The sequence below is a fragment of the Haliotis rufescens genome, unplaced genomic scaffold (genome assembly GCF_023055435.1).
Source record: "Haliotis rufescens isolate VD_foot unplaced genomic scaffold, xgHalRufe1.0.p SCAF_16, whole genome shotgun sequence".
Classification (NCBI taxonomy): Eukaryota; Metazoa; Mollusca; class Gastropoda; order Lepetellida; family Haliotidae; genus Haliotis; species Haliotis rufescens.
In genome coordinates this window covers 26,040,676-26,067,559 of record NW_025963846.1, presented here as the reverse complement: position 1 = coordinate 26,067,559, position 26,884 = coordinate 26,040,676, and the positions used below count along the sequence as shown (strand labels likewise).

Genomic DNA, 26,884 nt, shown 5'->3' with positions numbered 1-26,884 from the left:
GTACTTGTATTTATAAGAAATGCTCATCGTAATAGTGTATTTAATCATGTGAGGTGAGGTGTGGTGAGGTGAGGTGAGGTGAGGTGAAATTGGGTTTAACGTCGCGTCCAAGATTATTGCACTAATATAGCGACGTGCATGCTCGTGTGTGTTTATGGCTGTTTGTACTGATGCCGATTTATAGTGCTAGTCCACTGAGATACCACGCCGCAGTTTAACATGAATACCCCACTCAGACACAGTATACTGATTTCGAGCCGACCAGTCCTTGCTTTAACCCCTTAATGCCCAGCGCCAGACAGGGTAACAACAGGTACCATCTTTTAACGTCTTTTGGTATGACGCGGCCGGGGATCGAACCCCGGACCTTCCACTCTCCGAGACGCTCTACCACTAGACCACGGAGGCGGTCCGTAATTAATCATGTGACAGGTTGACACATAAAGGTGTCTCAAAAAGGGCTGGTGTGTTTCATTGCAACCTCCTCTGGATCAACCGACTCGACCCAAGCAGCAGGTTCGACAATCTCACCCAAATCAGATCTTTTACTCTGCGTGAAATTTGAAATCTCTGCAAACCAGTTGAGACTCCGTGAGTATCATATAAAAGTAGGTTGAATGGCGGAAATAATTCCACGAACACAATACTTGGGAATCACTGGTGCTCTTCAGTAATTGTCTAGCGAACATGTCAGGAGACAAATACAGTTAATATTTGTTACTTTCAAAACATGAAACAAAATTGTGATTAATTTCTTTATCAAAGACGCAAAGCTAAACAATTTTGTAATGACATCTTAATCGTGTGTATAACATGAGATTAAATCATTAAAACAAAGAGGAAGCTCAGAAATTAGGCCCACAACTCCTACGAAACCCCGTTTATCCAGAAGCACCCTATTCTGAGTCAATGCATTGAGAAAGGACACTAATTCTTAACTCCGGACTTTTGTTAATCCAAAAGGTTTCATTGGGCACTTACCTGTTCGGAATAATGAAAATTCACTGTATCTGATGTCCAGCCTCAAATACCTTTTTCTAAAATTCAAGACGATAGCACGTAATATAGCATCGTATTTAAGCCTCCTATCTGTGTTCTTGGTTCTTTGTTATTTCATATACCAAGATGTAAAAGACTATTTCTTTATTCTGGTCGTGTTCACATAAGAAGACGCCGTACAGAATGACGTCATGAGAACAGGAAACATCAGTTCTTCTCCAAAATGTCCGCTTCCTTGTCTGGGGCATCATCCGGTGGTCTTTATAAAACACAACTTTTTCGACGGTGCAGACACACCCACAGGCGACCACATGTAATCAGGAGGTCAGACTCAGTGAATTGGTTTGACTGTACGTCACTCTGTCGTGAGATGCTGCTCACATCATCCACGGATTGAGTTTTCAGAAGAGATTATTAAAAGTGAGTTACAGAACTGACATCTGTTTTCTGTATTCATCTTTATGTGTCCCAAGGCCAGCAACATTAGCATTCGTTAGAAATAAACTATCTAAAATGAAACGCATCCAGAGTGATAGATGTTTGTTTATTTGTTTGTTTGTTTGTTTGTCGTTTAACACAGCACTCAGAAATAGTCCTGCTATATGACTGCGGTACACATACTGCTAAGGATATTGTAAGATCCGTGTAGAGACATATGACTAAGACATAGTGATCAAGTTGATGTCTTTATTAACAGTACTGACACAACGTGGTAAGGACAGGGCCACGTGTTGGTTACTCCTGCCATCTGCGAAGCCTCACTTCCTTCAGGGTAGAGCAGCTCACCTCCGGGTTTCTGATAACGAGGAAAAGCAGTTCAAAACTTCTGTTACGTGTGTCCATCATTTGTGATATATTTTGCAAAAATATAATCATTTTGCTACAAGCACTGTTTTAATGGAAATGAATTATTTGCATTTCCTAAGTTTCTCTGTATCACAAGATAAACTGGACTCAGCATTTGGTTATTGAATTCATTTTCATTAACTATTCAATTCTACCGTTTACACCTGTAAAACAACATTATAATTCAGCATACCCAGATCCATTGGTGCCTATGTTAGTATTCAGGAAGGCTGACCGCTGGATGGTGCTGACATTGTCGGCATTGTCACAGATGATACGAGCCAATGACGCTTTTTTCAGCTGCGTTATTTGATCTGAATTCAAACAAAGAAACATTGTAAAGAGATATGTACATCACTATTCCAAACAAAGAAATTGACATCAATCCCTGTTCACAAATTAATGTATATCCTTAATACACCAACCAAGGAAAGAGGTGTATGTATTTACCAGAAGTAAAACCAGTGACAGAGTCTGTAGATTCGAACCAGAACCTGTCCCCATCCCTCAATTTCTTGAACTGTTCTCCGATCAGACAGATGTAGGTTCTTCCCACTGCTGCTACATCAAACGGGACTTCAGCAACACCTCCACTGTACAGATCAATGTCGTCCACGCTGTTACTGAAAGAGTCAAGTAACATGTTATATATGTAATTTTGACCGTTGGAACAACAGAAGTGTTAAATTATATTGGACAAATATGAAAAGATATTTTTTGAAGATGATTGATTGTGAATCATAGCTTATCGATTGCGGAGAACAATTTTGTCTAAAATACTAATTAACATAAACACTTACTATATATCCTCAAGATCGCGACCTTGAATGATTCCGAAATCATTATCAGATGTGAAGGAGGTGATTTTGTCGAGACCACAGTATTCTCTCCAGGCGTTATAAGGAGGGAGACCGTGTTCTCTTCCTCGCTGAATGTTCAGACTCACAATGTCAAATCCGTCCCTCGTGTCGGAATCCTCCTCAAACATCCTCTGCCTCATGCCATCAACATACCACGCATCAACACGTTCACCTGCAGCGCCCAGAAAACTACTGATGACGTCGTCCAGGCTGTTGATGACGTATTTGGTTCTCTTGAAAAGGTCACCAGTGTCCACGACCTCGCTTCCTATTGTGAGGTTTTCTGGCACCATCGAATGGCCAAATCGGAAAGCTGCGGTTGAGAAGACGTTACTGAGAGTTGGGTCGAGGCTGGAATTGTAGTTGTAGTTGCCCAGTTCCAGACTGTAGTTTGCAACCCCGTCGTCACTAAGGATTTGAGGCAGCCACTCGTTGTATGTGATCACCTGGTGATATATACGACGTACATCAGGCTCTGTTCATCTTCATCATATGTTTGATATGAATGCCGTTACATAATACTTGCGACACGTCATTTCTTTACTAATCATAATAGGAAAAAACAGTTGTTATCGTAGATGCACAGATAGTTTTTATATATGCGGGAAATGTGTACTATTTTTATAATTTGTATCCATCTGTGTTCAACCGAATTGAAGCCTAACCTGTAATTCAGCAATAACTATTCGTCTTGCTTCTTGGAAGAGTTTCTCGTCATCCCAACCACTGTTATAACCTTTGAGTTCTGTTGCAACACGGTTATGTTCTCTCATGAACAGAGTGTGTAGAGCACTAAGTCCAGGGAAGACATTGACTCTCGAGTCACCTGAAATAATTGTCTTTTGTTCTATTTGATGTGTAGTATAATGACTAGTTTTAAATACGATATATTATATTTATCTTATTGATAGGAAAATTGAATGTTCATTGAAATGTTAAGAACCATTTTATCACCAATGTTGCTAGCTAACACATCTTACATACATAGTTTATAAGAATGTAGTTGCTATGATATATTGTTTTTCCCTGTTTGTAACGACCTGCTTTGAAACAGTAGTTGCTTGAATCAGAAGTATCAAGAAAGCAATCGTCAGAATCTCCTTCTGGCAGAAGATTGTTTGTTCCCACTTTCAGCAATCCGGCTGGAAAACAACAGATAGACGAATAACGAAACATGTACAGTTCACATAACTTATCATGAAATATAAAAATAACATAAACTGAAAAGCAAATCAAGGTCTGTCATGTGATTCTTATCATCTCACAAACTGATACTTATTACAGAACATCATGGAGAAATCAGGAGGACATTCAACCTACATCCAGAGTCAGTGTCTCTGAGTTCGGCCGTCTCCGAGTCTGATATGCCGTAGATGTGGGAACCGTCTATGAAGGCGGACAGTTCATTGTACTGTTGTCGTGGATCTGGTTGGAGAGAAATCGGGAATAAGTTCACTGTGAAAGTTTATTGTTGTTTAAGTATGACGTTACATCGTGTCCTTCTCAGAAATATTATCTTGGTAAATAACTTGAAATGCAATCTCGTCAGTTTCAGGTATGAGAATGAATCATGAATGTGATTATACTTTGGATGGGATCATGGGCAGTTGCCCAGTCGTCAAAGGCGCCGCTATTGTGCAGATTTGCGTCCCTTGGGCACGCCAGAAACCTACATGTGATTTGTCGGTTCGAATCTCGGTTCTCCCCGAGTATGTTTCTAGGTCTGACAGCACATTACACGTTCTTGTGGGTTTCACCAAAGTGGTAAACATCTTGGAACTGCATCACTTCGGGCCTTCCTCTTACATTAAGCAAACACGCAGTGGTATAACTAGAGTACTTTTCGCAGCACCCTTAAATCTAACTCACTCAATCTCTCAATTTTTATCGAAAAAACATATCTTAAACTTTTTTTAACTCTTCAATAGATATTGAAATGCAATGCAATAGACACTTCGATCATTACAAAAAAGTAGAAGAGCTAACTATTATTCCAAAATATAATTGGGGAGAATGAGCAAACGTCCAGGTCATATGATACTAGCCATTTAAAATTGCCTCAGATACCCATGAAGTTGAAAAACAATCAACCAGGTCCCACACTCATTATTTGACTTTTACGTCAAGCATATTCGTGGGGAATAGCCTGCTCGGGAAGGACCAAGTGGAGAAATATGTATTTGGATTTGTATATAAGTGTTCATCCTTACTGGAGGAATCTGTGCCTGTTCCTGAAACCGCCTCCGATCTCACCAGGTTCATACATTTACCATCGCCAAAGTAAAAATCACCATCAGGAAGGGTGATCGGGAAACATGGAGAGTCCGTGCTGATGAAAGAAAGACAATATTTGATATTTCCGATACATTTTGCATGATCTGTATATTGTATATCAACTATGTTATCATATATTGAAATATGAATAATATGGTGTAGTATAATCACACTGTCATATTGTTATGAAAATCGTTCTTAGAAATGAATATTCTTTATAGTTAACAGTGTAAACTTACTCGCTTGGAACAGAATCGGTTCTGTCACAACATTCAATATCACTTCCATTATCTGTAAAGAAGAAAGTACATGCATATCGATGATTTGAAGATAAAGAGACATCCACAACAATCCATGCCCCTCGAAATATAAATATAAAAAATAAGAAATGAATACATTATGCGATCGTGGCACAATATGCTGTATTTCTGACATGGAAAGCGTCAACATTGCAAAAGATGGAAGCAATATACAAATAACAAGCATGAAATACTCATATCCCCCTCCAATATGACATGTCCGGTTGTGTGCAATGAATTGTGAACTATGTTCACTGGACCTTTTTTTGTGAATGGCCTAATTGCAAGCACTAAAATGTTTTTACTGGTGTTGTTTTGCCTTTTGCAGTTTATGATAGAATTTGGGACTGTATTTGTAATCAGTTATGTTATTACTTGAACAATGATCAGAGAAGCAAGGGAGTTCTTACTTTACTTAGAGATCATTGGGAGCAGGGGCTATGCTCTTGCTAAGGAAACGTTAGTAAAAACTCCCAAACTATCAAAAGTCACCAGTGTACCCCGAGACCTATTTATGAACCAAGTGTGGTGAAAATTTATTGTATGGTTTTCAAGACCTGTGCCAAGTTCCGTAATTTTCAGTCTAATTCAAGGTTGTTTCCAGGGAAACTCGAAAAATACATTTTTGAAAAATCCAAAACTATCAAAGGGCACCAGTTTACTACACCCATTTAAGTGCCAACTTTGGTGATGACATATTGTATGGTTTTCAAGATATGCTCCGGAAACGTTGACTACCGCCATTTTTGGTCTAACCCAAAATCGTTGCCAGATAAACTCGAAAAATAATTTTCTTAAAAATCCTAAGGAATCAAAAGGCAACAGTTTTCCACTAGACTTATCTATGTACCAAATTTGGTTAAGATATCGGTCATGTTTAAGTTCTACTCCGGAAACCAAACGTGACGGAACGAACAGACGGGCGGAAGGACGGGTGGAAGGACGGGTGGACAGCACTCAGTTCTATATCCCCTTCCACTCTGTCAATACAGATCATATGACGAATCAATATTCGAGGACAATGTTAATCACATCATTTCGGGGTTTACATTAAAATGCATTGTTTCGTCACATGGTACGGATTGACCAATGGAACTGCAAGATGCTTACTAGAGGTACAACAATATCAAATCATTACCTGTAACCACCGGCGTTCCTGTGATGTCGTGGTCAATAAACTGACCCCACTGCATCAACATGACGGAGTTTCTGACGGAAAGAAAACTCAGCTCAAAGTGAACATGGTTGCTGATGCTTCTTGGGTTAGGCAGGTCTGATCCATCTGTAGCCAGAGCTCTTGGGTTTCCAGTTGCTGTAATATACAACAGAGATGTTTGTTCGTTGATTTGTCACTTTGTTACATGCAGTTGGAAACTATTTTTACAGGGTATCACTTGCGTAATAATCTCTGTCGGATGTAAACTAATGCTTATTTAAACTTATTTTTTTATTTTGAATGTAAAACGGTTTTCATTAGAAAGGTATATATTTTCTTTGAGAGGCATTAAGAAGTTGGAGTACTAAGTAAGGATAAGATTTATGGGTGAACAACTTCCTTATCACAATTAGGAGCGACGTTTCAATGCAGGTTTAACATCCATATCAATCAATCTGTACATCACTTGCTTGATAACGTGTTAGAACCTACGGGGGGCACGGGGGGCCCAGTCCTCTAAGGCGCCGCGATTCGCTGTGCAGAGTTGCGTCCCTCGGGCATGACAGTAACCTATGATTGTGGGTTCGAATCCCGGTTCGCCCCGATTATGTTTCTAGGTTTGTCAGCACCATACCCGTGCTCGTGGGTTTCACCGAAGTGGTAAACGTCTGAGACCTACATCACTTCGGGCTTTCCTCCCACATTAAGCTGATATAACTGGAATAACTCCCACATATAACTGGAATACTTTTAAAAGCGGCGTTACACCCAGCTCACTCACTGTTAAAACCTACACCGAAACGTTGCTACTAATTGTAATAAAGAAGTTGTTCATCCATAAATCTTATCCTAACTTAGGGGATATATTGTTATGACGTTTTATTCCTTTTAAGCAGTTGGTATCGATCCTCAGATATTATTTACAGAAATATTGCAAAATGAACAAACCGTCGACATAAACAGGTTCCAGCCACCTGGCCAGTTGAGCACCAGCGGCTCCCCATTCCGAATTGTCCACGTTATTGCACGTGCCATCGGCTGTCCGATAGGTGTCGCTTGAGTCGCAGGTTGCTCTCCTGAGTTAAACGTATTTGTGGGATAAGACATTGAATCCCTTTCATGAACACATATAAACACTCTAGCTTAGCATCACACATTGAACAAGGACGTCCCGCAAAGACTACACACATTTGATGTTAGAACAGCTGAGGTATTTAATCCTCCAAAATTAATAAATTATTTCCCTTGTTGGATATTATATTTTTGAAAATATTTACTTGTGGTTAAGCGCCGATATGGATGTACACTTGCATAATAGCAGAACAGGTACATATTTACATAAGGGTTTAAGAAACATGATGTCTTCACTACTGGTTAGATTTACATGTCCAGCTTTTCATATCAGACAAACCTGCTTCTGTAGACAGGCTCCATGTGTCTTTTACTCTTGGATGATCGCGAACTGAAGGCACATGGCGTCCTGCTTCCTCCACACTCTGTAACGAAGGCTCACGTGATTTGATGTGTAATCCAATAACGGAATATATAATAAAGTTAATACCATGTTGTTATTATTCTGAGAATAAAATTCTAAATTTAGGCCACATTTATGCACCATCTGTACAAATCTGATTATACCTTCACCTACTCAAAGTGTTATAGTTCTTAATTCTAAATATGTATTTTGGAATAAAAAATAAACAAAGTTGAAACAAAAGCGACAATAAACATTTCCATAATAATAAGAAAGCGATTCAACAATATCATGAGCATATGTTTATGAATCAATATGAAATGACACCAGATGTTCGCGAAAAAGTTTGCGTATCCTGCCCCACTGGTGCTACCTGTCACAAGCACATGTAAAGGCAAGTCAATTGTAATGAAGACACGTCAATGAAGACACAAGTCAAAATAAGTAATTGCATCAGACACTGATGCGCAAATTTGGAAATGTCCCCTACGTATCTCCCATACAACATTTTGAAAGCTTTACTTAGGCCTTGAATGTTGTAACCCTAGGTCTTCAGCAATCCATGCTTGCCATAAAAGGCGACTATGCTTGTCATAAGAGGCGACTAACGGGATCGGGTGGTCAGGCTCGCTGACTTGGTTGATGCATGTCATCGATCCCAATTGCGTGGATCGATGCTCATGATATTAATCACTGGATTGTCTGGTCCAGACTCGATTATGTACAGACCGCCGTCATATAGCTGGAATATTGCTGAGTGCGACGTTAAACAACAAACCAACCAACCAACTGTTAAAATAACGTTTGAGTCGTGTCAAATCTTCAGATACTTGATTGTACCTCAGAGGTTGTGAAATGCCGTCACAAAGGATGAAGCTGCTGAAACAATGTTCGACATAACAGAAAAGCTGACTATTTGGAAGTTGACGTCATCCTTCGAAAGGCTTTTGTTTCAAATCCAGGTCGGTAATTCAGTGGAGTGAGTGATTGAATGATTTGGGTTTAACGCTGCTTTTATCAGTAGTTCAGTGATATCGGGGGCGTCAGCTTAATGTGGGAGGAAAGCCTGAAGTGATGCAGGTCTCAGACGTTTACCACTTCGGTGAAACCCATGAGCACAGGTATGGTGCTGACAAACCTAGAAACATAATCGGGGCGAATCGTGATTCGAACCCACATTTATACGTTACTGTCATGCCCGAGGGACGCAACTCTGCACAGCGAATCGCGACGCCTTAGACAACTAGGCCACCCGTGCCTCCATAGTTCAGTGGAAAGGAATTGGCGACTGACCATTATTGAAAGATGTCAGATCATAAATATACCCGAAACAGGAGTTAAACTTCTTTGCCAAAGTACCTTGTTATCCCCCGCCCAACAAAATAGGCGGGGGTATATAGAAACGGGCTCCTTCCGTCCGTCCGTCACGTCTCGATTCCGGAGCATAATTTAGAAACCGTTCAATATTTTTTCATGAAACTTTGCAGATCTGCCATGTACATGCTGAACTGGTGCCTTTTGCTATTTAGAATTTTTAGAAATCTTTATTTTTTACGTTTCCATGGCAACAAGATGGACTTAGGTTCTGTAAGGGTAGGGTTCGTTTCCAGAGCATAACTCATAAACCGTTTAATATGTTTCATCAAACTTTGCTGGTCTGTCATGTACATGCTGAACTGGTGCCTTTTGCTAGTTAGAATTTTTAGAATTGGTGTTTTGTTTTCGTTTCCATGGCAACGAGATGGACTTTGGTTCCAAACTCTTCTTTTTTACAATTTCTATGACAAGTTCCACCTCGGTTAAAAAAAGTTAGTTTTTTTTTAGATTTAATTATGTTACAAATTCTGCAACAGGGGCGGGGGATATAGCCACGTTAGTAGCAAGCTCTTGTTACTTTAGATTTTGGCATTCCAAGCATTCCTCCCGAATTGTATGCATAGGGACACAGATGAGCTGAAGGGGGGCACATTTACGTCTTATCTAAATGTCTTATCCCCAAAGTTCACACTGAAGTTTTCAAAGAGGAAGTCAAGCATTTCACATTTCGTTTAACAGCCAGCAATCCCGTATGATGTGACTAGCGGGATAGGGTGGTCAGACTCGCTGACTTGGTTGATGCATGTCACCGTATCCAAATTACGTGGATCGATGCTCATGTTGTCAACCATTGGAATGTCTGGTCGAGACTCGATTATTTACAGACCGCTGTCATATAGCTGGAATATTGCCTAGTGCGGCGTTTAACAACAAACAAACACATATAACCAAGTTATTGATAGATTTTGAAGAACAGTTTCAAATGTTCAAATATATGACCCATATTTTTAGATATGACTGCATGTATCAACTGCACACACGGTTCAATTCCATTATACACCAACATATATATAACTTCATTCATATATGTGTTGTACAAAATAAAAGATAATCTTTATAAGTTGCTTATTGCATGTAGCGATTCTCCAATCCACAAGATGATAATGAACAAGTCCTGGAGCCAATGGTTTGCAGAAATATAGATTCTGAAATAGTTATTACTCACCAGCGTGTATAACGCAGAGCGCGATCAGCAGAGCTTGCACAAGGAATGACTGCATACTGTCAGCTTTACGAAGGACAGAGTCTATGTGATGGAGTCATCAGACTAGCACTATATATATACACACAATTCCAATAACATACAGATAGACTCGATAAGACACCATTACTTTTATCAGATATGATGATTTGTATTGGTAACAGCAAGAAACAAATCTAGTGATAGCAGGGAGTGACGATTGTATGTGTCGATTGCCATGATGAATCGATCAACATCCCGTGTGGGAAATAGCCATTTAGATCTCGCCACTCAACATGTTTCAATAATAGTTGTGTTCGATCGTGGTGATACTACCCTTGACTTGCAATATAGAATTATATGATGTACTGATTAGGGATTTATCAACAGCTAAGTAGCCTAATTGGCAGTTTTATACCTTGCTGAGTGCGGCGTTAAACAAAGAACGAGAGAAAGAAAAAACATTTTTATAGTTTGTTTGTCACCACACCCTGACGATCTTGACGTTCATCGCACCAACGACTTAAGTTACAAGTCCTCAACACACATGCTCTGACGCTCTATTGTTGGCTTTGCAACATATTTGATATGTATTTGAGTACTAGTTTGTTTTCTATACATCTCGGAAGCTTAACCACTGTCGCCGCTGGGTGAATATATACCAGTTTCACTGACTTTCGCTATCACCACTGTATTTTTGTATGTGATATTGACCGCTGCCATCATATTATATCTTGCCAGTGAATATTATACTACCACTCTATTGTTTACTACCACTCTATTTGTTGTAATTGCTATGCAGTAATTTCTATTGATTTGTAAACTTAGTGACTTTTGTTATACATTTGTTGATTGTATGCCACTTGTTGGTTGTTTCTTGGTTTCACGCTAAGTTCTTTAACGTAGAGATATTTGTTGGGTTAACATATTGTTTCAATTTGGGAATCGACATGTAAACAATGGAAGAGATTAATTGTCCCCGAAAGTTTTTGAAAATATATTTGTGCTTCATGTTGATGGTAAAAAAATATAAAAAGTCAGCCACTGAAATTACATTGTTGCAATGCGTGTGATCTAAAACTACTTAGGCTCATAGTTTTAATTATATCTGGTTTTGCAGATGGAGCTGAAACAATATCCGGTCTCAATACAAAATACCAAAATTATTTGCGCGTGTCGTTTTCAAAACAGATTAATTTCTATTTCGACTACAGGAAAATCAGTATTTGCATTACAAGACAGTTATATGAGTGAGTGAGTTGGGTTTAACGCCCCTTTGAACAGTATTCCTGTTATATAACGGCATGTCAGTTTAAAGTTAGTGGAAAGCCCGTTACCAGTTATGAAAATGAAGAGGAACTACAAAAAACAACATAAAAGGGCTACATGTGTTAAAATGTGATTCGTATAACTAATCTGATAAGACATGATTTGGATGATACCTTGGAAGTCATGATCGGTGAAAAAAGATTGACACGTGACGAACGTGATGGATCAATTGTGCCAATGAACCACTTGATCTCGTGCAGATCCGGGTCTTCAGCAACCAATGAGTCTACTGTGTAGTCAGTACTTGCATTATAAGACTGCTATATGAGTGAGTGAGTTGGGTTTAACCCCGCTTTCTACAGTGTGTCCGTTATATAACGTCATGTTAATTTAAATTTAGTGGAAAGCCTGTTAACATTTATGAAGTTGAAAAGGATCTACAAGAAAAAACAAGGGCTACATGTGATTCGGGTAACTAATCCGACAAGACATAATTTGGATGGTATTTCACCTTGGAAGTCAGGATGGTTGACACATGATGAACGTGAAAGATCAAGTGTGCCCATGGACCACATCCGTTAAACCTATGACCTCGTGCAGATCCGGATCAGATTTGGTCTTTAGCAAACCATGCTTGTCGTAAGAGGCGGTTGGTGAGGATTGCTGACATTGTTGATTCAAATCATCGTATCCCAATTGCATAGATCGATGCAGATATCAATTACTGAATTGTGTGGTCCAAGCTCAATTATATAACTGGAATATCGTTGGAATATCGCTAATTGCCGTGTAAACAACAAATAAAATACAAACAAAGCGTAAAAGCTACCAACTAGATTCAGTAGCAAAACTTTCTTTTTTCGGAAAATTGTAAAATGCCAATCCTCAATAAGAAAGTATATTTTCTGGAATAACCGTGTTTACGTGGACAAATTTCTCTCATAATAACAACAGGGTGGTCGGGTAGCCTAGTGGTTAAAGCGTTAGCTCGTCACGCTGAAAACCCGGGTTCGATTCCCGACTTGGGTACAATGTGTGAAGCCCATTTCTGGTGTCCCACGCCGTGATATTGCTTGAATATTGCTAAAAGCGGCGTAAAACCATACTCACTCACTCACTCATAATAACACACAAAAAATGGCTCTATTTAAGAATGAAAATACATTTCATGCCAGTTGGTAATTATATTTTGTAATCTATCTCTCTGTCTCAACTCACACAAAGAAACAATTGAAGGTGTTAAAAGCTGACTAAGTTGTAACGAAGAACGCGCCGAATGTAGAATGTCCTTAACATGTGCAGAAACTATTATCCAGCAGAGCTCACTGCTGCGGACATCGCAAAACTGCTTCGTGGGTTCGTAAATATTCATGAAGTTTTCCTATCATGGAAGGTTTGGGGTGATAGGCTTGCTTGTCTTATGTCTGAGTTCCCTTCAATTGTAGATCAAAATTCGGGTTCATATGGGCCTCGATTTTTATGATCCGAAGGATGTGTACTATGGAAAAAGCCGACTAAGTGTTATTCCCTCTCAATCTGAAGCAAGATATTTCGCTTTGCAACTGGGGAGGTCGGGTAGCCTAGTGGTTAAAGCGTTCGCTAGTCACACGCCGAAGACCCGGGTTCGATTCTCGACATGGGTACAATGTGTGAATCCCATTTCTGGTGTCCCCCGCGGTGATATTGCTGGAATATTGCTAAAATCGGCGCAAAACCATACTCACTAATTCACTCGCTTTGGAACTATTTTCGTCAAACATGAAAGGATGATCAACTGGTGACCCTATTCAAACGTCACTGACTTCGTGTACCTATCGTGGAGTTGATGTCGCAATTAATAATTTGTGAAGTCATTTTCCATCAATATATCAAAACAAGAATGATATGCAAATTTGAGCCCTCGCGCAAGTACTGACTTAATAAAATATGGGCCCACCTACAATATCTCTATTCAGAGAGCTATTGTCGGTCCACATCTGGGGAAAACTAAAACAGGCCTATAAGAGTTTTTGGTCTCATTTGCAAGACAAGACCCAGCTTTTATTTGCAGATTGCAATTAGGCCTATTTAAAGGTTTTGGGTTTCATCTACAAGGGCCATCAGACCAGTGAAGATCCGGACTAGAATAGGTCTTCAGCAACCCGTGCTTGCAGTAAATAGTGACTATGCTTGTCGTAAGAGGCGACAAAAGGGTTAGGATTGGCAGGCTTGGTGACTTGATTAATGCATGTCATAGTACCCTAATTGCGTGGATCGATGCTCATGATGTCAGTCACTGGACTTGTCCAGAGTCGATTATTTAAAGGCCGCCGTCATGCAGCTGGAACATTGCTATGTGCAGCGTTAATTAACAAATAAACAAACAAAGAAATGCAAGAGCCATCTTTCGTTGGCAGATACTATTTACTTAAGAGATTAGGTCCCGAGTTCTGTTTGTTTGCTGTTTCAATTATATGGCGGCGGTCTGTAAGTAATCGAGTCTGGACAAGACAATCCACAGGTTGACAACATCGAGCATCAATCCAAGCAATTGGGATCGATGATATGCATCAACCAAGTCAGCGTGCCTGACCACCCAATCCCGTTAGTCGCCTCTTACGACAAGCATAGTCGTCTTTTACGGCAAGCATGGGTAACTCGTCGGCCTATTGATAAAGAGCATTTTTTCGCTGACGTTAAACGTTATAGGCCACCTTCGATTCGTTGTGTTGTGTATTTTCGCTGGACGTATTGTCTTCTTAGATATTATGACAAAATGTCAGAAATTGACTGCTTTCCCCCTCGTGCCACTTGGCGGGTGTGGCTGAAAATACTGAATATTGCCTGTTAAAAGGGGATTGATGACGTGCATCAACCAAGTCAGCAAGTCTGACCATACGATCCCGTTAGTCGCCTCTTTCGGCAAGCATTGTCGCCTTTTAGGGGAAGCATGAACGCTGAAGACCTATTCTACCCTGGATCTTCACGTGTCTACTATTCAGTGAATAAAATTTTAGAACTGTCCGTTTTATGCTTTTTCTATGTAATGCTGCTCATAATGAATTCCGATACTGTTTGGAGAAATGTCAAGTAGTTTGTTTGCAATGTTAACGGTTTGGGCTAGTGTATTTCGCCTTGTTCAGATTCCCTTACCACAATCATTTCTCTTTCTCTTTCAAATTAATGACGGTATCAATATACTTGTCTGTGATCAGTCACGTGACAGCTAGACAGAAATGTGTCTGAAAAGGGCTGGTGTGTTTCATTGCACCCTCCTCTGGTTCCACAGACTCGATCCATGCAGCTGGTTCTACAATCTCATCCAAATCAGATCTTTTACTCGGACAAGACACCACTCTGTGAAGTCTGACATCTCCGCCCACCAGTGGAGACTCCGTGTGTAACATATAAAAGTTGAATGGTGGAAATAGTTCCACGAACACAATACTTGGGAATCATAGGTGCTCCTCAGTAACTGTCAAGTGAACATTTCAGGAGACAAATGTCTACATATTGCAGTTAATATGTGTTACTTTCAAAACATTAAACAAAATTGTGATTTATTTTTTTATCAAAGACGCAAAGCTAAACAATTTCGTAATGACATCTTTATCGTGTGTATAACATGAGATTAAAGCATTAAAACAAAGCGGAAGCCCAGAAATTAGGCCCACAACTCCTACAAAACCCTGTTAATCCAGAAGCATCCTATTCTGAGTCAATGCATTGATAAAGGACAATAATTCTCAACTCCGGAGTTTCGTTAATCCAAAAGGTTTCAGAGGGCACTGTTCCGTTCGGATTAACGAGAATTCACTGTATCTGATGTCCAGCCTCGTATACCTTTTCTAAAATTAAAGACGATAGCACGTAATATATCATAGTATTTCGCCTCCCATCTGTGATCTTGGTTATCCAAGAGTGTTATTTCATATACCAATTACCAAGCCGTGGGTTATGTTTATGTGGCCGCTGGAATACACTATATCACCCAGCTTGTGGACGGTACGATGCTCCACCGCTATACTCTCAACAACGTGTCTTGGATCCCCTTCATGTGTGGGGGCACCTCCTTCCATTTCGACGTATATGAAATACTAAAAAATGCTAAAAAAAAAAAAAGGGTTCACGAAGCCAGTATTGGAACATGTTATGCTTTCCCGATGGTTTTGTCTTGACTGAAAAAAACTGTTTTGCGTTTAACGTGCATAAAGTTTGCTGTCTGATCACAGATTCTAATGTGAAAGACTATTTCTGTATTCTGGTCGTGTCCATACATCAGTTCTTCTCCAAAATGTCCGCTTCCTTGTCTGGGGCATCCTCCGGTGGTCTTTAAAAAAAAAGACAACTTTTTCGACGGTGCAGACACACCCACAGGCGACCACATGTAATCAGGAGGTCACACTCAGTGACTTGGTTGACTGTACGTCACTCTGTCGTGAGATGCTGCTCACATCATCCACTGATTGAATGTTCAGAAGAGATTATTAACAGTGAGTAACAGAACTGACACCTGTTTTATGTATTCATCTTTGTGTGTCCCAAGGCCAGCAACATCAGCATTCGTTAGAAATCATCTATCTAAAATGACACGCATCCAGAGTGAAAGATGTTTGTGTATTTGTTTGTTTGGTTGTCGTTTACCGCATATTCCAGCTATATGACTGTGGTACACAAACTGCTCAGAATATTGTAAGATCTGTGTAGAGACATATGACTAAGACAAAGTGATCAAGTTGATGTCTTTATTAACAGTACTGACACAACGTGGTAAGGACAGGGCCACGTGTTGATGGTTACTCCTGCCATCTGCGTAGCTTCACTTCCTTCAGGGTAGAGCAGCTCACCTCCGGGTTTCTGATAACGAGGAAAAGCAGTTCAAAACTTCTGTTACATGTGTCAATCATTTGTGTTATATGTTATATTTTGCAAAAAAATAATCATTTTGCTACAAGCACTGTTTTAATGGAAATGTATTATTTGCATTTCCTAAGTTTCTCTGTTTCACAAGATATACTTGACACAGCATTTGGTTATTGAATTCATTTTCATTAACTGTTCAATTCTACCGTTTACACCTGTAAAACAACATTATAATTCAGCATACCCAGATCCATTGGTGCCAATGTTAGTATTCAGGAAAGCTGACCGCTGGATGGTGCTGACATTGTCGGCATTGTCACAGATGATACGAGCCAATGACGCTTTTTTCAGCTGCGTTATTTGATCTGAATTCAAACAAAGAAACATTGTAAAGAGATATGTACATCACTATTCGAAAGAAAGAAATTGACATGAATCCCTGTCCACAAATTAATGTATATCGTTAATACACCAACTGAGGAAAGAGGTGTATGTATTTACCAGAAGTAAAACCAGTGACAGAGTCTGTAGATTCGAACCAGAACCTGTCACCATCCCTCAATTTCTTGAACTGTTCTCCGATCAGACAGATGTAGGTTCTTCCCACTGCTGCTACATCAAACGGGGCTTCAGCAACACCTCCACTGTACAGATCAATGTCGTCCACGCTGTTACTGAAAGAGTCAGGTAACATGTTATATATGTAATTTACACCTTTGGAACAACAGAAGTGTTCAATTATATTGGACAAATATGAAAAGATATTTTTTGAAGATGATTGGTTGTGAATCATAGCTAATCGATTGCGGAGAATTATTTTGTTTAAAATACTAATCAGCATGAACACTTACTATATATCCTGAAGATCACGACCTTGAATGATTCCGAAATCATTATCAGATGTGAAGGAGGAGATTTTGTCGAGACCACAGTATTCTCTCCAGGCGTTGTAAGGAGGGAGACCGTGTTCTCTTCCTCGCTGAATGTTCAGACTCACAATGTCAAATCCGTCCCTCGTGTCGGAATCCTCCTCAAACATCCTCTGCCTCATGCCATCAACATACCACGCATCAACACGTTCACCTGCAGCGCCCAGAAAACTACTGATGACGTCGTCCAGGCTGTTGATGACGTATTTGGTTCTCTTGAAAAGGTCACCAGTGTCCACGACCTCGCTTCCTATTGTGAGGTTTTCTGGCACCATCGAATGGCCAAATCGGAAAGCTGCGGTTGAGAAGACGTTACTGAGAGTTGGGTCGAGGCTGGAATTGTAGTTGTAGTTGCCCAGTTCCAGACTGTAGTTTGCAACCCCGTCGTCACTAAGGATTTGAGGCAGCCACTCGTTGTATGTGATCACCTGGTGATATATACGACGTACATCAGGCTCTGTTCATCTTCATCATATGTTTGATATGAATGCCGTTACATAATACTTGCAACATGTCATTACTTTACTAATAATAACAGGAAAAAACAGTTGTTATCGTAGATGCACAGATAGTTTTTATATATGCGGGAAATGTGTACTATTTTTATAATTTGTATCCATCTGTGTTCAACCGAATTGAAGCCTAACCTGTAATTCAGCAATAACTATTCGTCTTGCTTCTTGGAAGAGTTTCTCGTCATCCCAACCACTGTTATAACCTTTGAGTTCTGTTGCAACACGGTTGTGTTCTCTCATGAACAGAGTGTGTAGAGCAGTCAGTCCAGGGAAGACATTGACTCTCGAGTCACCTGTAGTAAAACGGGAAATAACTTTGTTTGTTTTATTTGATATGTAGTATAATGACTTGTTTTAAATACCATATATTATATTCATCTTATTTACAGGAAAACTGAATGTTCATTGAAATGTTAAGAACCATTTTATCGCCAATGTTGCTTGCCAACACATCTTACACACATAGTTTAAAAGAATGAAATTGCTGTGAAATATTATTGTTTGTAACGACCTGCTTTGAAACAGTAGTTGCTTGAATCAGAAGTATCAAGAAAGCAATCGTCAGAATCTCCTTCCGGCAGAAGATTGTTTGTTCCCACTTTCAACAATCCGGCTGGAAAAAAAGAGATTGGCGAATTATTAAACATGTTTAGTTCACACATCTTTGAAATATTGAAATAACATAAACTGAGTAACAAATAAAGGTCTGTCGTGTGATTGTTATCATCTCACAAACTGATACCTATCACAGAAAATCATGGAGAAATCAGGAGGACATGCAACCTACATCCAGAGTCAGTGTCTCTGAGCTCGGCCGTCTCCGAGTCTGAAATGCCGTAGATGTGGGAACCGTCTATGAAGGCGGACAGTTCATTGTACTGATGTCGTGGATCTGGTAAGAGAGAAATCAGGAATAAGTTCACAGTGAAAGTTTATTGTTGTTTAAGTATGACGTTACATCGTGTCCTTCTCCGAAATATAATCTGGGTAAATAACTTGAGATGCAATCTCGTCTGTTTCAGGTATGAGAATGAATCATGAATGTGATTATACTTTGGATGGGATCATGGGCGGTTTCCGAGTCGTCAAAGGCGCCGCTTTTGTGCAGGATGGCGTCCCTTGGGCACGCCAGAAACCTACATGTGATTTGTGGGTTCGAATCCCGGTTCTACATGATTATGTTTCTAGGTCTGACAGCACCATAAGCGTGCTTGTGGGTTTCACCAAAGTGGTAAACATCTTGGAACTGCATCACTTCGGGCTTTCCTCTTACATTAAGCAAACATGCAGTGATAAAACTAGAGTAGTTTTCGCAGCACCCTTAAATCTAACTCACTCAATCTCTCAATTTTTATCTAAAAAACATATCTTAAGCTTTTTTTAACTCTTCAATAGATACTGAAATGCAATCCTATGGACACTTTAATCTTTAAAGAAAGTAGAATAGCTAAACTTTTCAAAATGTAATTGGGGAGAATGAGCGAACTTCCAGGCCATATCATAGGTCGCTATTTGAAATTGCGTCAGATAACCAATTAAGTTGAAACACAATCAACCAGGTCACACACTCATTATTTGACGTTTACGTCAAGCATATTCGTGGGGAATAGCCTGCTCAAGAAGGACCGAGGGGAGAAATATGTATGGGAATTGCATATAAGTGTTCATCCTTACTGGAGGAATCTGTGCCTGTTCCTGAAACCGCCTCCGATCTCACCAGGTTCATACATTTACCATCGCCAAAGTAGAAGTCACCATCAGGAAGGGTGATCGGGAAACATGGAGAGTCCGTGCTGATGAAAGGAAGACAATACTTATTTCCGATACATTTTGCATGATCTGTATATAGTATATCAACCATTTTATCATATATTGAAAGATGAATAATATGGTGTAGTATAATCACACTGTCTTGTTTATTGTTGTGTCATATGATATAGTAACAGTATAGTAAGGGATCAAAAGTAGTTTATTGTTATGAAAATCGTACTTAGAAATGAATATTCTTGATAGGTAACAGTGTAAACTTACTCGCTTGGAACAGAATCGGTTCTGTCACAACATTCAATATCACTTCCATTATCTGTAAAGAAGAAAGAACATGCATGTCGATGATTTGAAGATAAAGAGACATCCACAACAATCCATGCCCTTCAAAATATAAATATAAAAAATAAGAAATGAATACATTATGCGATCGTGGCACAATATGCTGTATTTCTGACATGGAAAGCGTCAACATTGCGAAAGATGGAAGCAATATACAAATAACAAGCATGAAATACTCATATCCCCCTCCAATATGACATGTCTGGTTGTGTGCAGTGAATTAGCTCCTGTGAACTATGTTCACTGGACCTTTTTTGTGAATGGCCTAATTGCAAGCACTAAAATGTTTTTACTGGTGTTGTTTTGCCTTTTGCAGTTCATGATAGAAATTGGGAATGTATTTGAAATTAGTTATGTTATTACTTGAACAATGATCAGAGAAGCAAATGAGTTCTTACTTTACTTTACTTAGAGATCATTGAGAGCAGGGGCTATGCTCTTGCTAAGGAAACGTTTGTAAAAACTCCCAAACTATCAAAAGTCACCAGTGTACCCTGAGACCTATTTATGTGCCAAGTGTGGAGAAGAACTTTTGTATGGTTTTCAAAATCTGTGCCAAGTTCCGTAATTTTCAGTCTAATTCAAGGTTGTTGCCAGGGAAACTCGAAAAATACATTTTTGAAAAATCCAAAACTATCAAAGGGCACCAGTTTACTACACCCATTTAAGTGCCTACTTTGGTGATGACATATTGTATGGTTTTCAAGATATGCTCCGGAAACGATGACTACCGCCATTTTTGGTCTAAGCCAAAATCGTTGCCAGATAAAGTCGAAAAATAATTTTCTTAAAAATCCTAAGGAATCAAAAGGCAACAGTTTTCCACTAGACTTATCTATGTACCAAATTTGGTTAAGATATCGGTCATGTTTTAGTTCTACTCCGGAAACCAAACGTGACGGAACGAACAGACGGGTGGAAGGACGGGTGGAAGGACGGGTGGACAGCACTCAGTTCTATATCCCCCTTCCACTCCGTGGCGGGGATAATAATTTCTCTTGACGAGGTTATTATGGAAAAACTCAGACCTTCGGACCAGACCCCGTCTGCGGTCAGACCACATCACGAACTTACAAATTAACTTAGCTGCGAACCGTGAAATGCTCGTACCAGACGCCATCGTGTTTTGTAGCAGACAAGTCAATATTCATCACGTGACAGGTCAATACAGATCATATGACGAATCAATATTCGAGGACAATGTTAATCACATCATTTCGGTGTTTACATTGAAATGCATTGTTTCGTCACATGGTACGGATTAACCAATGGAACTGCAAGATCCTTACTATAGGTAGAACAATATCAAATCATTACCTGTAACCACCGGCGTTCCTGTGATGTCGTGGTCAATAAACTGACCCCACTGCATCAGCATGACGGAGTTTCTGACGGAAAGAAAACTCAGCTCAAAGTGAACATGGTTGCTGATGCTTCTTGGGTTAGGCAGGTCTGATCCATCTGTAGCCAGAGCTCTTGGGTTTCCAGTTGCTGTAATATACAACAGAGATGTTTGTTCGTTGATTTGTCACTTTGTTACATGCAGTTGGAAACTATTTTTACAGGATATCCCTTGCGTAATAATCTCTGTCGGATGTAAACTAATGCTTATTTAAACTTATTTTTTTACTTTGAATGTAAAACGGTTTTCATTAGAGAGGTATATATTTTCTTTGAGAGGCATTAAGAAGTTGGAGTACTAAGTAAGGATAGGATTTATGGATGAACAACTTCCTTATCACAATTAGGAGCGACGTTTTGGTGAAGGTTCTAACATTGATATCAATCAATCTATACATCACTTTCTTGATAACGTGTTAGGACCTACGGAGGGCACGGGTGGCCCACGCCCAGGTGTGCAGAGTTGCGTCCTTTGGGCATGCAGAAACCTATGATTGTGGGTTCGAATCCCGGTTCGCCCCGATTATGTTTCTAGATTTGTCAGCACCATACCCGTGCTCGTGGATTGCACCGAGGGGGTAAACGTCTGAGACCTGCATCACTTCGGGCTTTCCACCCACATTAAGCTGACACGCCGCGATATAACTGGAATAATGTTAAACGCGGCGTTAAATGCAACTCATACACTCACTGTTAGATCCTACCCCAAAACGTTGCTCTTAATTGTAATAAAGAAGCTGTTCATCCATAAATCTTACAGTTACTCAGGTTTTAAGCGTTGTGACGTTTAGTTATTTATAATTAGTTGGTATCGTTCCTCAGACATTATTTACAGAAATATGGCAAACTAAACAAACCGTCGGCATAGACAGGTTCCAGCCACCTAGTGAGTTGAGCACCAGCAGCTCCCCATTCCGAATTGTCCACGTTATTGCACGAGCCATCGGCTGTCCGATAGTTGTCGCTTGAGTCGCAGGTCGCTCTCCTGAGTTAAATGTATTTGCGTGATAAGACATTGAATCCCTTTCATGAACACATATAAACACTCTAACTTAGCATCACACATTGAACAGGGACGTCCCGGGAAGACAATTCATTCTTGATATTATTACAGTTGAGGTATTTAATCCTCCAAGATTAATAAATTATTTCCCTTGGTGGATATTATATTTTTGAAAATATTTACTTGTGGTTAAGCGCGGATATGGATGTACACTTGCATTATAGCAGAACAGGTACATATTTACATAAGGGTTTAAGAAACATTATGTCTTCACTACTGGTTAGATTTACATGTCCAGCTTTTCATATCAGACAAACCTGCTTCTGTAGACAGGCTCCATGTGTCTTTTACTCTTGGATGATCGCGAACTGAAGGCACATGGCGTCCTGCTTCCTCCACACTCTGTAACGAAGGCTCACGTGATTTGATGTGTAATCCAATAACGGAATATATTATAAAGTTAATACCATGTTGTTATTATTCTGAGAATAGAATTCTAAATTTAGGCCACATTTATGCACCATCTGTACAAATCTGATTATACCTTCACCTACTCAAAGTGTTATAGTTCTTTATTCTAAATATGTATTTCGGAATAAAAAATACACAAAGTTGAAATAAAAGCGACAATAAACTTTTCCATAATAATAAGAAAGCGATTCAACAATATCATGAGCATATGTTTATGAATCAATATGAAATGACACCAGATGTTCGTGAAAAGGTTTGCGTATCCTGCCCCACTGGTGCTACCTGTCACAAGCACATGTAAAGGCAAGTCAATTGTAATGAAGACACGTCAATGAAGACACAGGTCAAAATAAGTAATTGCATCAGACACTGATGCGCAAATTTGGAAATGTCCTCTACGTATCTCCAATACAACATTTTGAAAGCTTTACTTAGGCCTTGAATGTTGTAACCCTAGGTCTTCAGCAATCCATGCTTGCCGTAAAAGGCGACTATGCTTGTCGTAAGAGGCGACTAACGGGATCGGGTGGTCAGACTCGCTGACTTGGTTGATGCATGTCATCGATCCCAATTGCGTGGATCGATGCTCATGATGTCAATCACTGGATTGTTTGGTCCAGACTCGATTATGTACAGACTGCCGTCATATAGCTGGAATATTGCTGAGTGCGGCGTTAAACAACAAACCAACCAATCAACTGTTAAAATAACGTTTGAGTCGTGTCAAATCTTCAGATACTTGATTGTACCTCAGAGGTTGTGAAATGCCGACACAAAGGATGAAGCTGCTGAAACAATGTTCGACATAACAGAAAAGCTGACTATTGGGAAGTTGACGTCATCCTTCTAAAGGCTTTTGTTTCAAATCCAGGTCGGTAATTCAGATGAGTGAGTGATTGAATGATTTGGGTTTAACGCTGCTTTTATCAGTAGTTCAGTGACATCGGGGGCGTCAGTTTAATGTGGGAGGAAAGCCTGAAGTGATGCAGGTCTCAGGCGTTTACCACTTCGGTGAAACCCATGAGCACAGGTATGGTGCTGACAAACCTAGAAACATAATCGGGGCGAATCGTGATTCGAACCCCCTTTTAAACGTTACTGTCATGCCCGAGGGACGCAACTCTGCACAGCGAATCGCGACGCCTTAGACAACTAGGCCACCCGTGCCCCCATAGTTCAATGGAAAGGAATTGTCGACTGGCCATTATTGAAAGATGTCAGATCTTTACTATACCCGAAACAGGAGTTAAACTTCTTTGCCAAATTACCTTGTTATCCCCCGCCCAACAAAATTGGCGGGGGTATATAGAAACGGGCTCCTTCCGTCCGTCCGTCACGTCTCGATTCCGGAGCATAATTTAGAAACCGTTCAATATTTTTTCATGAAACTTTGCAGATCTGCCACGTACATGCTGAACTTGTGCCTTTGACTATTTAGAATTTTTAGAAATCTTTATTTTTTACGTTTCCATGGCAGCAAGATGGACTTAGGTTCTGTAAGGGTAGGGTTCGTTTCCAGAGCATAACTCATAAACCGTTTAATATGTTTCATCAAACTTTGCTGGTCTGTCATGTACATGCTCAACTGGTGCCTTTTGCTAGTTAGAATTTTTAGAATTGTTTTTTTTCTTCCGTTTCCATGGCAACGAGATGGACTTTGGTTCCAAACTCTTCTTTTTTACAATTTCTATGACAAGTTCCACCTCGGTTAAAAAAAGTTAGGTTTTTTTTAGATTTAATTATGTTACAAATTCTGCAACAGGGGCGGGGGATATAGCCACGTTAGTAGCAAGCTCTTGTTACTTTAGATTTTGGCATTCCAAGCATTCCTCCCGAATTGTATGCATAGGGACACAGATGAGCTGGAGGGGGGCACATTTACGTCTTATCTAAATGTCTTATCCCCAAAGTTCACACTGAAGTTTTCAAAGAGGAAGTCAAGCATTTCACATTTCGTTTAACAGCCAGCAATCCCGTATGATGTGACTAGCGGGATAGGGTGGTCAGACTCGCTGACTTGGTTGATGCATGTCATCGTATCCAAATTACGTGGATCGATGCTCATGTTGTCAACCATTGGAATGTCTGGTCGAGACTCGATTATTTACAGACCGCTGTCATATAGCTGGAATATTGCCTAGTGCGGCGTTTAACAACAAACAAACACATATAACCAAGTTATTGATAGATTTTGAAGAACAGTTTCAAATGTTCAAATATATGACCCATATTTTTAGATATGACTGCATGTACCAACTGCACACACGGTTCAATTCCATTATACACCAACATATATATAACTTCATTCATATATGTGTTGAACAATATAAAAGATAATCTTTTTAAGTTGCTTATTGCATGTAGCGTTTCTCCAATCCACAAGATGATAATGAACAAGTCCTGGAGCCAATGGTTTGCAGAAATATAGATTCTGAAATAGTTAATACTCACCAGCGTGTATAACGCAGAGCGCGATCAGCAGAGCTTGCACAAGGAATGACTGCATACTGTCAGCTTTACGAAGGACAGAGTCTATGTGATGGAGTCATCAGACTAGCACTATATATATATACACACAATTCCAATAACATACAGATAGACTCGATAAGACACCATTACTTTTATCAGATATGATGATTTGTATTGGTAACAGCAAGAAACAAATCTAGTGATAGCAGGGAGTGACGATTGTATGTGTCGATTGCCAAGATGAATCGATCAACATAGGATCCCGTGTGGGAAATAGCCATTTAGATCTCGCCACTCAACATGTTTCAATAATAGTTGTGTTCGATCTTGGTGATACTACCCTTGACTTGCAATATAGAATTTAATGATGTACTGATTAGGGACTTATCAACAGCTAAGTAGCCAAAGTGACAGTTGTATGGACCCGTGAAATCCGGGGTAGAACAGATCTTCAGCAACCCATGCTTGCAATAAAAGGCGACTAACGGGATCGGGTGGTCAGACTCGCTGACTTTGTTATCGCTTGTCATCGTATCCTTATTGCGTGGATCAATGTACATGATGTCAGTCATTTGATTGTCTGGTCAAGACTCGATTATTTACAGACCGCCGTCATCTAACTGGAATATTGCTGAGTGCAGCGTCAAACAAAGAGTGAGTGAGTGAGTTTGGTTTTACGCCGCTTTTAGAAATATTCCAGCAATATCACGGCGGGGACACCAGAAATGGGCTTCACACATTATACCCATGTCGGGAATCGAACCCGGGTCTTCGGCGTGACGGGCGAACGCTTTAACCACTAGGCTAGTTTTATAGACAGTTTTATAGCTTGTTTGTCACCACACCCTGACGACCTTGACGTTCACCACACCAACGACTTAGGTTACACGTCCTCAACACACATGCTCTGACGCTCTATTGTTAGCTTTGCAACATATTTGATATGTATTTGAGTACTAGTTTGTTTTCTATACATCCCGGAAGCTTAACCACTGTCGCCGCTGGGTGAATATATACCAATTTCACTGACTTTTGCTATCACCTCTGTATTTTTGTATATGGTACTGACCGCTGCCATCATATTATATATTGCCATGAATATTGTTCTACCACTCTATTGCTTACTGTTTATTGATCTGCAGTAATTTCTACTGATTTGTTAACTTAGTGAATTTTGTGATACATTTGTTGATTGTATACCATTTGTTGGTTGTTTCTCGGTTTCACGCTAAGTTCTATAACTTAGAGATATTTGTTGGGTTAACATATGGTTTCAGTTTAGGAATCGACACGTAAACAGTGGAAAAGATTAATTGTCCCTGAAAGATTTGGAAAATATAATTGTGGTTCATGATCATGTTGTTGGTAAAACAATATAAAAAGTCTGCGACTAAAATTACATTGTTGCAAT

At 39.8% G+C, this 26,884-nt stretch overlaps 2 protein-coding genes across 2 annotated transcripts; both read right to left on the bottom strand.

Moving 5' to 3' along the window:
- Positions 1–1,672: 1,672 nt before the first annotated feature.
- LOC124117676 (peroxidasin-like) lies at positions 1,673–10,534 on the bottom strand. The gene is made up of 13 exons (XM_048397061.1): positions 10,451–10,534; positions 7,846–7,930; positions 7,383–7,510; positions 6,417–6,590; positions 5,219–5,270; positions 4,916–5,034; positions 4,026–4,130; positions 3,746–3,847; positions 3,371–3,531; positions 2,646–3,151; positions 2,296–2,468; positions 2,039–2,159; positions 1,673–1,795 (listed from the first exon to the last, which is right to left on the bottom strand). Exons 1-13 carry the CDS (start codon positions 10,503–10,505, stop codon positions 1,735–1,737), a joined length of 1,842 nt encoding a protein of 613 aa, XP_048253018.1. The 5' UTR covers positions 10,506–10,534; the 3' UTR covers positions 1,673–1,734.
- Positions 10,535–16,444: 5,910 nt separating this feature from the next.
- LOC124129352 (peroxidasin-like) lies at positions 16,445–25,558 on the bottom strand. The gene is made up of 13 exons (XM_048397063.1): positions 25,456–25,558; positions 22,851–22,935; positions 22,388–22,515; positions 21,447–21,620; positions 20,052–20,103; positions 19,695–19,813; positions 18,808–18,912; positions 18,532–18,633; positions 18,153–18,313; positions 17,428–17,933; positions 17,078–17,250; positions 16,821–16,941; positions 16,445–16,570 (listed from the first exon to the last, which is right to left on the bottom strand). Exons 1-13 carry the CDS (start codon positions 25,508–25,510, stop codon positions 16,510–16,512), a joined length of 1,842 nt encoding a protein of 613 aa, XP_048253020.1. The 5' UTR covers positions 25,511–25,558; the 3' UTR covers positions 16,445–16,509.
- Positions 25,559–26,884: the final 1,326 nt, after the last annotated feature.

What these genes read in the sequence shown, in the direction of transcription:
- LOC124117676 (XM_048397061.1), bottom strand. Translation starts at nt 10,505, where the DNA reads ATGCAGTCATTCCTTGTGCAAGCTCTGCTGATCGCGCTCTGCGTTATA. An exon ending in ACCGATTCTGTTCCAAGCGA is followed by an intron (nt 5,035 to 5,218) that starts GTAAGTTTACAC and finishes TTCTTTCATCAG; the next exon opens with CACGGACTCTCCATGTTTCC. An exon ending in CGCGATCTTGAGGATATATA is followed by an intron (nt 2,469 to 2,645) that starts GTAAGTGTTTAT and finishes TGACTCTTTCAG; the next exon opens with TAACAGCGTGGACGACATTG.
- LOC124129352 (XM_048397063.1), bottom strand. Translation starts at nt 25,510, where the DNA reads ATGCAGTCATTCCTTGTGCAAGCTCTGCTGATCGCGCTCTGCGTTATA. An exon ending in CAGAGACACTGACTCTGGAT is followed by an intron (nt 18,634 to 18,807) that starts GTAGGTTGCATG and finishes CTTTTTTTCCAG; the next exon opens with CCGGATTGTTGAAAGTGGGA. An exon ending in CGTGATCTTCAGGATATATA is followed by an intron (nt 17,251 to 17,427) that starts GTAAGTGTTCAT and finishes TGACTCTTTCAG; the next exon opens with TAACAGCGTGGACGACATTG.